At 41.9% G+C, this 14,730-nt stretch overlaps 1 protein-coding gene across 3 annotated transcripts in view; it reads left to right on the forward strand.

Annotated features, from left to right (window-relative positions):
• Nucleotides 1–13,815, forward strand: part of MRPS18A (mitochondrial ribosomal protein S18A) — a 31,857-nt gene extending 18,042 nt beyond the window's left edge. For all 3 annotated transcript variants that reach the window (XM_079969367.1, XM_079969365.1, XM_079969366.1), the window contains exons 4-6: nucleotides 2,192–2,315; nucleotides 3,373–3,445; nucleotides 13,398–13,815. In XM_079969367.1, the coding sequence (XP_079825493.1) occupies nucleotides 2,192–2,315; nucleotides 3,373–3,445; nucleotides 13,398–13,542 (342 nt within the window). In that variant the 3' untranslated portion in view covers nucleotides 13,543–13,815. The remainder of the gene's footprint in view (nucleotides 1–2,191; nucleotides 2,316–3,372; nucleotides 3,446–13,397) is intronic.
• Nucleotides 13,816–14,730: the final 915 nt, after the last annotated feature.

Raw genomic sequence — 14,730 nt, forward strand, 5'->3', positions numbered from 1 at the left:
TTCCTGACCCAAGATGTTGGTCTTCATCAGGGTGATGCTAAGGCTGAACTCCGTGTGGGTTTGGGCAAAACAGTTGATGAGACTCTGTAGAGCTTCCTCAGAGTGCCCTGTCAAAGTTGTGTCATCTACAAACAACATCTCTCCAATAGGACATAGTTCCATTAATGCAAGGATTTCCATTTCCACAGTGGAACTTTCCTTTTTTCTCTCCCCACTACACCCCTCATGCCCTAAATCTGCTGCAGAGCATGGGGGGACCCAGAGCAGATTAAAGGGGTGCAGGGAGTGGAAATTCAGTTGTGCAGCCAAACGTGTTTGCACTAACAGAAGTCCTTGTTTGGCACCCTTTTTTTATTTTTGTATTTAAAACCATTGTATTAAATATTTTTTCATAAGGAGATGCTTATTGAATTAAACTTGGCAAATACACCAACTAGGTCCAAATGAATACCCAGATCACAAATCTTTTAAAACAACCTTCATTTACATAGCTCAGAGTTACTGTTGCTGTTAGGTAGTTCTCCAACTCCAGTTAAATTTATTTATTTATTTAATTCTTGTAAACCAGACAGTGTGTAAGACAGAAGGGGGGGAAATAGCTATCATTTTGCAAAAAACACAAGATTTGGAATTCGCATTACAAGCTAATACAGTTCAAAAATAATACATGTAAGAGCGTGTGCTGTAATCCTAGATCTTTGAAAGCTTCATCCTGGTCCCCAAATGCCAGGTCATTTGAGGTGGCCCAGGGCTGTTTCATACATTACACTGTTGCAAAACTTTGTAACAAGGAGTCAATCCAATGATATTAAACAGCTTACTTGGGCAAAGTGACTGCTCATGTGGGTGGTGCGCATATTATTTGAGCTGACTGTTGGCTTTTCAAGCAGCTTCCACTCCCATCCCAGTTCCCTAAGAAGTAAACTTGTTTACAGTGTTTATTTTATTTAAAAATATTTATTTCCCACCCTTCATTGCGGAGGCAGTTTTGGTGCAGGGTACATTAAAATTCAATCAACAACATAAAAGGAAACATAGCAATGATAAAAAGAATACCGCATCTTAATGAGCAAGAGCAAGAGAAAAATACAAAATCCACCGAAGTGCTAATGTTTAGCAAATGCCTAAGGAAACAGATGGGCCTTCAATGGGTGCAGAAAACCTCAAGAATTGATGCCAACTGTGTAGTGGTAGCTCCTCATATGTGTAGCTGCCTCCCTACGGAGGTGCATCTGGCCCTGTTTCTCTATATATTTTAGGTGACTAGTTAAGAAGCATATTTTTCAGCTGGCATTTGGAGGAGGAGAGACTCTATCACTGCTATTAGTAACTTTATAAAGAGTGATTTGTTGTCTGTTTTTAAGGATATTGTTATTTTATGCATTTCTATCTATTAGCCTGTAGTAGACTTCCCTTTGGCTTGAATAAATAAAAAAAATTATTGTGTGCAGCATGGGAAGAATTCATGGGGAAACAGCTCCCATGCTGATGTAGTTATGTGCAAGTTAGCCTTTTAAGTTACCTAAATCCTGCTCTTTCATCTCAACTCAACATAGCTTTTAAAATAATGTTCCTCTTAGCAAAATTTCTATCTATTATTCCAGCTCCACTAAAGAAATACTGTATGTTATTCATTTTGCCACAAGATATTGGTTGAAAGCTCTGGAATGTCCTCTGAGGTAGGGTTGCAATATTGCTCCATGGATATATTTCCAAAAAAGGTGCAAAACATTTTTCTTCTGGAGGGTATTGTGATGTTTTGGATTCTTCATTTTATAGAGGCACAAATAACACTAAGCAGGCAGGTTTAACTTTTATAAATAAGAAATAAAAAATGCCATGTTTCAGGATGAAAACCAATTTGTAACTGACATGGGCATGCTCAGGCTCAGATTATTTTATGATTCCTCTTTTGCAGTGTTACTTGCACTACTGAAATGACACTGTCTTTCCCTTTTTCCATCCTCTGCATTCCATGGCAAGTTAGAGGGAGTGGTTTTTAGTCCAGTAGATAGAGCAAAGCGCCTTGGAAACGCCTGATAGTGTTGTAGGAGCTGTTTGTGCAGAAACATCAAAGACTGCTAATCTCTCTTGCTTTTCGGAAGCTTTGGCTCAAACATCACTTTGCAGGTATTATGTCATTCATGCTCTGGTGTTGATTGGGTTTTTTCCCTTCTCTTTGCTTCTAAAGGATGTTTTATTGCTCAGTCAATTCATAACCTCTGAGGGAAGGATGCTGCCCAGGAGAGTCACAGGCCTCTGTACGGAAGAGCACAGAAAGGTTGAAGTGTGTGTGAAAATGGCTCATCGAGCAGGTAACTCGTTTTGTTTGGGAGCTAATTTCAGTTTTTGAGGCTTCCTTGTGTTGGAATGCATTACATGCAAAAACTGGGCTGCCAAAGATAACTGGGACTCAGCGACCCTATAACGTTATGATCAGAAGGATTTGCCCATCCTGGTTTCCTTGCTTCTTAAGAATGCTTCCCAGACTACTACTTTGCAATGCCACAGAGTGTCAGTCCAACTATGATTTTCTGAGTAGTTAATGGCTACCTGTTACTGGTTAATTAAACCCTTCTTTTGATGCATATGACAACTCACAATGAGTTAGGCTAGCTAGGCAGTGGTGTAACATTGTAGAGCCCATTGATTGTTTGGATTTTGAATCCTGTTAGTGCTCCAGGTATAACAGAGCAAAACAGCAGCAGAGCTGCCAGGAGCCTCCCCACTGCCCCTTTTTTCCTGATGTTCTTTGACCTTAATACTAGGCAGGCTCCCATATGCTGTGTGTGAAATAAACCATTCAGGAGGACACAGAGGAAACAGACTCCTGTTTTCTATATTGGAATGTTGCCCGGTATGGCTAGAGATTTACCATCGGCAGCATTTTGATACATACAGGGAGTCTAGAAACCAGTTAGGTTGCAGTTATTTTGCAGTATGTCAAACAGATCTCTTTTTTGAGGAAAAAGAAAAACATTGCTACAGTGAGATGTTGAGGCTTTTAGTTTTGGACTAAGAGAGAAACTTGAAAATTCTGGTCAGTTTTGGTGACGTACTTTGGTGAATAGATGGAATCTGAGTGAGGTATCTATTAATAAATGTGTTAGTGACTTTTTTGCTATGGCAACTCAAAGCAACTTACAATATTTTAAGCAAAAACAAACACATGCATACATTAAAACTAGCATTTTAAAAATATAATTCTATTTAAATAATAATAATAATTTGGAGGTTAGTATGTAACGTAGAATAGCCTATGGCATCCCACTCTGGGGTGGGTGTGTATGTACTTTAGCTGTGATCTTATGCATACATTTTCTACTCAAACTGATATCTCAATCTCTCCCCCTCCCCGACCCCAATTTTCAGGTTTGCTGCCAAATCATAAACCTAAACTTCCCGAAGGTTTTGTTCCAAAAAACAAGAAACCAAAGCTCAACAGGTCAGTTTTCCTCTGAAAACAGGGGTGGTGTTGTTGTTTTCAGAATTAGAATGCATGGAGTGAAGGCCACAAAATTATTCATGAGCCAGACCTTAAAATGTAACATCTCTCAAAATGGGGAGCAGACCTTTCTAGCCCTGGGGAGGAGAGAGTGCAAGCAGCCTCTTTATGCTATGTTGGTGATAATGTGACTGGATTTGTTGAATGAAAAGAGTGGAATTGCCAATTGCTGACTGGTGCAGGCCTGGTTGTCAAGTGCTTGAGGTGAACTGGAGCAGACAAATGAGATATTGAATGCTTAAGACATGGGCAGGGGATAGGTTTGAGAAATGCTGCAGACAGGTTGATATTTCCATTCTTCATTTTTTTCACTCAAATGAACCTGCTTATATTGACCTTGTAAAGTGTGTGTGTGTGTGTGTGAGAGAGAGAGAGAGAGAGAGAGAGAGAGAGAAGGTGCCTTCTTTATCTTTCCTCCCTCTCCCATTAATTCTCTTGCCTACTGTCAACTTTGAAGGAGCTGAGTGCCATTTAAGAAAAATGGAGCTGGGGAAAACAGTCGCTGCCGTCTTCTGTGCTGGTGTGAGCTTTGAAATAGACAGGCTGTCTAGGTATTGGCAGTGGGTGGTGGACGGGACAGGAAGGAGGAGCTCATTAGATTTGTTGCCCTCTTTGTCCTGTGCCTGTTCCTCTTTTGTCTCCAGTTTGTAGTTCACCCGCGGTTTGCCCTTCCTCTGTCGCACTCTTCCTTCTCCATCCTGCCCTCCCTCCTTGCCAAGCAGCCCCTTGCCCCTTAATGGGGGAACTTAAACCCCCTGTTGCCTCTTTTGCTTTGCTCTGTGTTAAGAGGTGCTAATCCCCTATTTATGACCTCGCCTTCTGTTTCCATGGGGATGTCAAAGCAGTTTATGAAGTTCATATTAGCAAGCTGTGGGGTTACTAAAGGCCACAGGCACGTTGCTTGAGAAATCAGAGGCTCCAGGCTTTCAGCACAAGATGCCTCTTGCAGTGTGGGCCTAGCCCTTGGTAATCCATTTCTCTTAAGATGTTGTGCCATAGGCCAGTGTTTCTCTCTGAAGATCATGTTCTGTGCAAATATTGGGGAAGAGTCTAAATGTGGCACATGCCTGAGGTTTGAAAAGGAAGACTCCTGCCGCTCCACAGCTTTGCTTTCAGAATATCAAATCTGTATCTTGCGGGTTTCACACATTGATTTATTAACTCCAGGGTGACTCACAGCAGCTGTGAAATAATGCCTACTAGATGAAGGCAGGAAGTGATGAATTCTAGTCCCCTGCCCCCCTCCAAAATTGAATAGGCAAAAGGAGTAGTCGCTCTGTCTGGCATCACATCTACAACGTTAGTTTTGGTATCCCTGCTTCATCTTCTGTCCTTGCTTTCCTTTGCTTTTCCCACCACCCAGAAGGAATCTGGGAGAGATGGGGGTGAGTGGCGAGCTCAAGGAGAAAGCCAGAAATGGATCTGGCAACAGAGCCAGGCAGCCAGGGAGGAACAAGGGCTGATCTTTGAGTGTGCAGACGGCATTATTAGGGTGGGATAGTAAAGGAAAGTAGGTACTAATATTTAAGGGGGCTGCTTGGAGTTCTGCTTTTTAGGAATGCTACTCCAGTTCATCAGGGTATTGTCTCTGTCGGCTGGAGGTAGAAAATTCTGCATTTTTGGAGTCTTGCCATGTCTCAACCGCTACAGCAGTGTTGAGGGGTTTGGCTCTGTGCCTACCCCCACCTGTGCCTCCCACGTTGATCTCTGGAACAGCCAGTGATGCAAAGGACAGGAGACTTTTTAACCACTTCCTTTCTACAGCCCTAGGGGGGTTAGGTCATGACACTCTGTCCAAACTGCCATGTCCCATTTTCTTTAGAGCAGCTTCAAAAGAAGCAATTGTGTTTAAGGTACAGGCCCCAAGCTTGAAAGTTGCCGTGTTCAGCTCTGCCGCAGTCTTGTTTAAGTACCTCCAACTTCGGTGCTTCTTGCTTCCACCTGTAAGACTTACGTAATTTGCAATGTCATAAATCACAGTGTTTAAAAGGGGGAAGTGACAGGATCTTCAGTAGGAAATAGAGACACATTTTCCTGCTGTGAAGAAAGATCAATATTTTGGGGATTTTGATTTCTCTACTCCTCTTGGTCATCTCATCTGCCATTCCTGCTTTGGGCTCCTCAGTCTTGAAGTGCCATCTTCGAGCAATTGGGCAGACCACTGAAGGTCTTTAGTATAGGAGAAATAATGTTTTTTCTTTGGAAACACCAGATCTCTTAGCTCAAGGCTTCCTTTAGCATAGCTTGTTCAGACTTTTCAGTTTGCTTCCCTTCTCCAAGCAAAAGACAAAGGAAACAAAAGATGGATACATCTGTTCCCTCCACAGGTGGCTTTGCCTCACACATTGAGCCTGTTCTGTCCATGGTGATCAAAGTAGCTCCTTGAAAATGCAGCAGGGTCCTCATGCTTGCTTGAGTTAGCAAGCAGGTCCTTCATCTGAAATACCACCATAGAGTTCTGAATATTTCTCCAAGGAAGAATTGGAAAAGTGACAGAAAAGCTGTGCAGTGGCTCTGACTTGACTGATGGAGTCCTACTGGTTACAGCTTGACTAGATTGCCTTCACACAAACACAAGAAAATAACCTTGGATACTTTTCCAAAAGAGTGGTCTTATTGTGGTTCCATTGACACACTTTTAATATACAGGAATATATTTCCCAAAATAAAGTTAATTAAAGTTGAAAGGGGGTAAAGTAAGCAAATCCCTGATTAGTGTGTGTGTGTCCCCCACCCAATCATTCCTTTCAACAACACCCCCCAATGATCTCACCATACATTAAAACGAATTGACCCAGAAAGCTGTTTCCTTAATAAAATTGCCCTCCTGTGTCTGATAGGCAGAGTTTCTGCGATGTCCTTATTTGCAATATGAACAAGTTGTTCAGTAGGAAGATGTATTCCTGCTCCCTTTTCTTTATATGTACTGAGAGAAGAATGCATAAAAAGCTTAATCAGAAATAACAGTTCATGAGAAATTGTTGTCTAAAAACGTTATAGACTGTATAATGAACATGTTCAGATCTTGTGAGAGCAGCTTGCAGTGCTACCTTAAAAATATCAGAACTGAGAAACTTCTCCACTAGAGTTTGTGTGTCTCAGATCTTTTCTTTCATTCACACAAGCATTCAGAATTTTGCATCTTACCACCTCATAATAGGACAGGAAGAGGTTTCTTCTTTTCTTTTTTAATTTTCTCAGAATGGAAAGTCAGGCATACAGAGTGTGTGACTTCATGGGAAATTCTGCTTTACATGTAATGGTTAAATGGTTACTTTAACCTGAAGGCCACTTTCCATGCCCATTTCCCCCTCAAAATTCTTTTCATTGTTCCCCCTAAGCAAAGAGATAAGTAACCCATTGAGCTGTCTTTGTCTGGCCTGGTGCCCTGACTGTACAAAGGCTTGGAGTTCTCTCTCATGAGACAGTGGGAAGAAGCTGGCTGATATCAGATGGCACTGACCAACCAACTGGTCTTGGGGGTAAATGATCTGCTTGAAAACAAGAAAAGTGATTCTGAAATGGAAAGGACCAAATGACGAAAAGTTCAGGCTGTATCTATAATGCAAGCTATATCGTTCAAGCACCAGCCCCCAAACCAGAACTCCCAAACCACACACATCTTGCAGCCAGATGCTCACAGAGAATTACCATCTACATGAAACCTCAGACTGAGGTCATTTAAAGTTTTGTAGTGAGATACCTTAAGTTTATTTTATATCACACCTTACTTCCAAGGAGCTCAGCATACAGCTCTGCTTCTCACTTTCATGGGGTTTGACAGTCTCCCTCACCATTCACAATGCTGAGTGTTTAACCAGGCTCTGGAGACTGAGATGAGTCCAAGGTTTCCTCTAGTGAAGGTTGATGAATTCCATCCCCTCCCCAATCGAAAGTTGTGGCAGAAGCCTGAGATTGTTTTTGCTCTGCACTTGGCAGGTGCAAGTACACAGCAGTAACAAGCCTCTGCCTACCATCCTCGGCTCCAGGCTGGAGAGGACGGTGTGTCGGTTTGCACTATGGGCTCAGAGCATTCTCCCTATTACACACTTTCAGGAATGGAGGTAGAGCAAGCCAACATGCCTATAGCTCAGAGCTATAGATGGGAGGCAGAGGGATGGGGTTTCCCTCTGATCCCTACAAGTGCTCATCATCCCTTGCTGGTGCTCTGGTGGCAAAAATGGATGAACCTAAAGTGTTGAGATTCAGGACTCACAAAAAGAAGGACTTCTTTGCACAACAAATCATTAACTACAGAATCTGCTACCTCAAGTTATAGTGATTGCCATCCACTTGAGCAACTTTAAAATGGATTAGGCAGATTCATAAAGGATAAAACTGACAATGGCTAGCCACAATGGCTCTGTACTACCTCCAGCGTTGGAAATAGTATGCCTTTGGATACCAGTTTCTGGGAACATGAGTGGGGAGAGCGCTGTTGCGTTCATGTACTGCTTATGAGCTTGCAGTGAGTGACCAGATACCTATGGCAACAGAATGCTGGACTGCCCTTCTCCTTTCATTGTTTGTCCCAGAATGGGAATGGCTAAGGTTAATAGCAAACTTTTTAAAAGATGTGATTTCTGTGTAGAAACTCCTATAGTTCCATAAACCAAATGTTAATATGTGCATTTGCACATTCCAAGGATTTCTATAAGTTTCTAGGTTAATGATTCCCAAACCTTTTTCTCCATAGACCATTTGAAAATTGCTGAGAATCTTGACAGGCCACTTAGGGGTTTTTTTGCCTGTTGTAGCAATTTTAATGCACTGTGATAGGTGCTTTATGATTTTAAATTGTATTTTTACAGACAGGCTGTGGGTCACCTGAATGAAAGCTCAGACCACCAGTGGTTCACAAATCGCAGTTTGGAAACCGCTGTTCTCGGCCCCTGAAATTGTTTTTGTTGTGTTCATCTACGTTGGTGCAGACCAACTATATGTTAATGCCATTATAATGTTTCAAGCCTTGTTGAACCATTCATAAAAATGGGCACGGGGGGTGGGGGGTTAGACACTTTTGTATCAGAATCAATTTGGCAAGCATTAGCATGCTTTCACATGTTTATGCTCTTGAGTTTAGACATAGTATCTGATCAGTTGTAGTTGTATTATGATGGGCTTATAACTGAGATATGGTGACTGGTCCAAGAATAGCCTGTGAGCTTCATAGGCAAGTGGAAGTTTGAACCCTGGTCTTCCAGGTCTTAGTCCAACATTCTAACAATTGTTGCCTAGCTATTTTACTTGCATGAAGTTAAATTCATAATTGCTGTAGATGGTAAAAGTAATACTCATTGTATCAGTGGATGTACTAAGACCATATTTGTATCTTGTGCTGTGCTTCTCTGAAAACAATAGAAAGTAATTGCAGCATGCTTTTTGAAGGTCAATGGATGCTGGACAATTTAGGATCAACAGGATCACAATCTTGACTACTGTCATTGATATTTATTTATTTATTTATACATACATACATACATACATACATACATACCCCACCCATCTGTTTGGGTTTCCGCAGCCACTCTGGGGAGCTCCCAACAGAATATTAAAAACATGATCAAACATTTAAAATTTCCCTAAGAGGGGTTGCCTTCAGATGTCTTCTAAAAGTCAGATACAGTGGTACCTCTAGTTACAAACTTAATTTGTTCTAGAGGTCCGTTCTTAACCTGAAACTGTTCTTAACTAGAGGCGGGCTTTCGCTAATGGGTCCTCTTGCTGCCGCTGCGCTGCCAGCATACGATTTCCCTTCTCATCCTGGGACAAAGTTCTCAACTTGAGGTAACCCTTCCAGGTTAGCAGAGTTAGTAACCTGAAGTGTTTGTAACCTGAGGCGTTTGTAACTCGAGGTACCACTCTAGTTGTTTATTTCCTTGACATCTGATGGGAGGGCCTTCCACAGGGCAGGCGCCACTACCGAGAAGGCCCTCTGCCTGGTTCCCTGTAACCTCACCTTTCCCTGTAGCAGGAAAACCTCACCTTGGGATTTTGTCCAAAATTTATGCCCACAAGTATCAACCTGGATTTTTCTGGTGTTGCTTGGTTTAAACTTTTGAAAAGAAGAGATAAAGGAACTGTAGTATCTCTCTTATTGCCAAGTGTACCACTGATTACTGTATTTGGAAATCAGGGACATGTGGAAACCCTATTCCTCTGCAGAAAATTAGTTTCACCAAAGTGAAATGGGGTTAGGCAAAGAGGGAATGTTTGGCGTAGCAGAGACTGCCTCCAGCCTGAGGGAAATGCTTGTTTTTCTCCCATGCCAAATCATCAATGTTAAAAGAAGTAAATAAACAGGGGCATTTTTTAGTTTTGGACAAAGCATGTTTGAAGTAGTAAAAGTAAAGTGTGTTCCGTGAAGGGCATATGTCCAAAAGTCTGTTTCAGCTAACAGTGAAAAGCCCCCAGTCGGCTTGCTGTTCACAAAAGAAGCCACAGGCCTGGACCAGAGAGTTGGATTAACCTGCTTAAGAAAAACAATAAAAGCTTTAAAATTTGGCCTTTGCTAAATCCCTTTTCCTTCCCAGAATTGGAGTGTGTGCCTCCCAAGGCTCTAATTGAAAATGGAGGGATGTCTTAAGCTATTGACTTCAACATAACTACCTCTCATTGCTTGTGTACCTCCAGATTTCCTCTTCCAGTGAGATCATTTATTATCAAACAGCCTCCTTTCCTCCATTAAATGCCTATAAAAGTTTGGCAGGTTACATTGGTATCCTCCTCAACTGTTAAAGTGAACAGGCAGTGTCTCCACTGGATTTTATTTATAATCCAGTGGAGAGCCAGTGTTGTGTAGTGGTTAGTGTATTGGGTTTATGACCATGGGGGATCAGGATTCAAATCCCCACTCAGCCATGAAGCTCACTGGGTGACCTTGGGCCAGTCACTCACTCTCAGCATAATCTACCTACGGGGTTGTTGCAGCAATAAATGGGAGAGAGAACTGTGTATGCCACCTTGATTGCCTTTGGGGGAAATAAATTGATGTTTGGCCTTCAGGTAAAACCAATTTACCCACTTTCAATGAAATACCAGTAGAGCATTTCCAGAATGAACTAGAGTTTTTAAATTTCAGTTGTCCTTCCTAGATTGACCCCACAGACCCAGCTTTCTCCTTTTCTGCCCAGAATTAAACACAAAGGCTGGTTTGAGTTAATGCGTTGGGCTGATTAAAAAAAAAAATTAATTGGTGCTCCTTTTGCATAAAGCATAATATACTTCTGCTAATTCCTTGCTGCTGATCTTTTTGACTTGTACCTGAAGTGGCTTCTGTACTAATGGACCTGTAATACTAGCTACTGCCATGTGCTGAGGATAGAGGGTTATTGCTGAGCTTCACTTTGGAAGCTGTTTTGTTTCTGAAGCTTGATAGTGTTGAATGCAGAATGCAGTCTGTTTTTTCACTTGGTTTGAAAAGCTCTTTGGGATCCTTTGTTGTGAAAAATGCTGGATTAATGTGAGAGGTTTTTGCATGTTCCATAACTGCTTGGTGTTGTTGAGATTTCATTACCATTTTACAGGCCCCAATGCTTGCTCGGCACTTCACTGATCAAATAAATTACACTAGGATCTGCCCAGAGCACTTAACATCTAAATTTGCATGGTGCAACGAAGACAGGATGACCAAACCACAGGGATGGAGGGGGCATACTGGGGTCATAAGACCATGTTACTGCTCACCAGAGAGTTGTGTGCTCAGCAGTGTTGCATTTTTTTCAGAGAAGAAGCAGATCTCGTCCAGTTTTGGACTGAGCCAAGGTCTAGTGGTGCAGATTACACTGTGGTCATGTTTTTAGTGCTTTAGTGCTCTTGCAAGACTACATAAGAACCTAGCCTGCTTCCTCTCCTCCCCCAATCCCAACTGCTTGCACTGAAGAACAGTAGTTCTCCACCACCATGCTGATAGACCAACACCCCTAAACCATTTACAGAATGGCTTCCCCTGCTGTTTTGATGCATTTGGCTGATCTATTGATTAAGGAAGTATTCTGTATTTTATCAATGCAATTTTATTGTTGACTTTCATGTTGTTTACCACCTTTTTAAAAGGTTGGTGGTATCTGAAGAAGTGTGCATGCACACGAAAGCTCATACCAAGAACTAACTTAGTTGGTCTTTAAGGTGCTACTGGAAGGAATTTTTTTATTTTGTTTTGGTGGTATAGAATGTTTTGCAAACAAATAAATGACAATTGTGTTAATGTAGATTGAAAACCAAAATACTAGTTGCTTATGGTAAAAATGATCTCTGTGAGAATGTGGGAAAGCTGCTTGAATGTATTTGCCTTGCCAATCAAGACTAATAAAAGCTAGCCAGAGGGTGGGTCCTGGGAGTGGTAAATGCCTCCTGAGTTGGTGTGTCAGGCTGTTTTAAATGGTTGGGCAGGGGTTGTTCCCTGCTTAAGAGGCCCTTTCTGCACCCTGAAGTGTTGGACAACTCACCCAGTTGCTAACATCCCCTTTTGTGGCAGGGTTCTGGAGACGGTGGTGGTGGTGGCTCAGCTTCACACATGCTTGGAGGACACATTTTCTAGACCCATTTCAGTCTGGATTGGATTCACAACTAGAATTAGTGCCAAGACTTTCTTGGTAGCTAATTCACCTTTGTTGGGGAAGAGACAAGGGGAGTGCAACCCTGTTGATTCTCTTTGATCTCTCAGCAGCCTTTGATACAATTGACCTCTTGAAACAGCTCTAAGGGTTGGGCATTGGAGGCTCAGTATTACAGTAGTAATGTTCCAGGACAATTTCCAATAGCAATGGGAGACTTCGGTTCTGGGGTCCAGAAGTTGTAAAGACAATCTGTTCTGGATAGGGTTACACTCCCCTTGAAAGAGTAAGTGGGGTACTCCTTGATCTACCTTTATACTTGGAGGCCAGGTGGCTACAATGACTAGGAGTGCCTGCATTCAGCTATATGGCTGACTTGCCAACTGTGTCCATTCCTGAGCAGAGAAAGCATGGCTGCAATAATCCACCCTTTGTTAACCTCCAGGTTTGGCTATTGCAATATACTTTATGTGGGACTGCCCTTGAAAATGGAGGCTGAAATTGGTGCAGAATACTGCTTCCAGGGTGTTGACAGACACTGCCAACCAGACTCACATAACATCAGTTTTCGAGCTGTACCTCTTTGTTTTGCAGATTCTGTTTCCAACTAGCAAATCAAACGGAATCCTACAAGAGCCTCACTATAGTCTCTTATAGGCATGTGTGAAAATATGTTCTCCTGCCAAATTCTTATTCCCAAGCAGAAAGAAAACTTAACCTAGTTTCTTAGGAAAATAGACTTAATTCCTTTGGAGACTCTCTAATGAATCTGGCCTATTATGTAGTTGTCTTGTGCCTGCAGCTTATGACTCTGTAGAGCTTGGGGTCTTCCCAAAAAGATGAAACGGGAGGAATACATTTGAAACTGGCCTTTGATGCAGTCAAAAAAAAAACCTGACATCCAGCTATAGCCAGTCAGAATTGGAACCTGCCAGAGGCTTAAGTCAGTATCTGTGTCTATTTTAAATATTGAAATGGAGAAGAGGGTGAGTGATCATGATTCAGAAACACTGTACATGCCCCAAGCCGGTCTTGTACAACAACAGCTAGTAGGGAAGGGGAACAGGAGCTGCATTTATCCTGTCAAGCAGCTCTGGGTAGGTGCAGCTTCAGTGAGTTGCACCCACTGTCACAACTATGAGATGCAGCCCACTTGCTCCAAGATGTTCAGTTTCTTTTTGTCAAAAACCCATTAGAATAAGACACCAAGATTATTGCACTATCCTTCACAGTGCCCCAGCATTCACTCTTGTACAAATGAAACTGAGAACCCCTGAATGTCAGACCTTTTCTCAATTGTGAGTCACTCATGACCTCTTTTCTGCTTCTTTTCACAGGTACCTTACCAGATACTCTATCAAATCTGTGCGGCCCATTTGGAACAAGGGACACAAGTGGTGCAAGGTTCCCATGCCTATATCGCACCCTATACTCCGTGATAATGTTACTTATGGGTCAAAACCTCTTCGTTTTAACCACTAGGATGGTATAGAGCTAGTGTTGACAGCAAATTACAATAGTTGTGGCTCAGTATTTGTCAATCCATTACAGGTATTTTTATGTCTGGTGCTCTGGAAAGAGCCAAATGAACATTTTTCCTCTGGAAGCATACAGGAATTTTCAGAAAAGAGGGAATTTAATGGCTAAGTAGAATTGTCATTTAACTGAAAGATAATGCAATAGATGTTGCTTCAGGATAACAAAACTTTATCTTCCTTTATTTAAATCCCAATTAAACTCTTGGGTCAACTCCTAGTGCTGTGTACTGTTTCAGTTCTTTGGGTAGCTTCAACCTCTTGCATGCATACAATAGAGAAATAATTTGTAACTTCCTGCTCAAGTGGATTTCCCCCCTTCCATAGTGATGTCCTTAATTGACATCAATAGCTGGTGTCTATTACTGCTCATGATGTTGATGGGAGGAAGACAATTAAAGCAGAATAAAAATCCCATTGTCCTGACCCCGTCCCCCCACAAAATCCTACAGGAGTGCATGTGTAAACTTAGGAAGAATATTTACCGCAAAGTAGTTCCCCACAGATGCAATAAATACACATTCAGCTTCAGTCTTCTGATCAGTTATATAGGTCCACTTTAGCCTTGAGAGAAAAACATGATTTTGAGGACAAAAATGAGATTAATATTTGTGAAACCAAAAGGAGATTCTGGGAACAGTACAGCCTGCAACCACTATAGACAAAATCAAACAACTTTGCTCAGTTGTGATTATTATTATTTATTTGTATGCCACCTTTCATCTGTAGCCTATGATTTGCATACTTTTTGTCCTGTAAAATTTTGAATATTTCAAGGTGATGGGGTAGACTGGGGGAGTATTGCTATAGCCAGGTTGCTGGGAAACATGCACAAGGGAGCCTTAAATGGTGATTATGGGGGAAAGCCTGGATAGAAGTGAGGCAGCTAGTATCACACAACTGTAGTTGTCACTTCCTCTACAGGCTACCTCAGTTTCTATGCTGGGGAAATGCTCTGGGTCAAAAAAATATGCTTAAGTCTTTCTGCTGCTCAGCTCTAATGCTTGTTTTATTGCAGCCGCTATTTTGAGGCCAGCAGTCTTTTTTAGATCTACCAGCTCACAGTAATCCCTCCCTACCTGAACCTATTAACCAAAGTCATCAGACACAGCAACATTCCTAAAAGAGCCACTGG

This window comes from Podarcis cretensis (assembly GCF_951804945.1).
Source record: "Podarcis cretensis genome assembly, chromosome: 3".
Classification (NCBI taxonomy): Eukaryota; Metazoa; Chordata; class Lepidosauria; order Squamata; family Lacertidae; genus Podarcis; species Podarcis cretensis.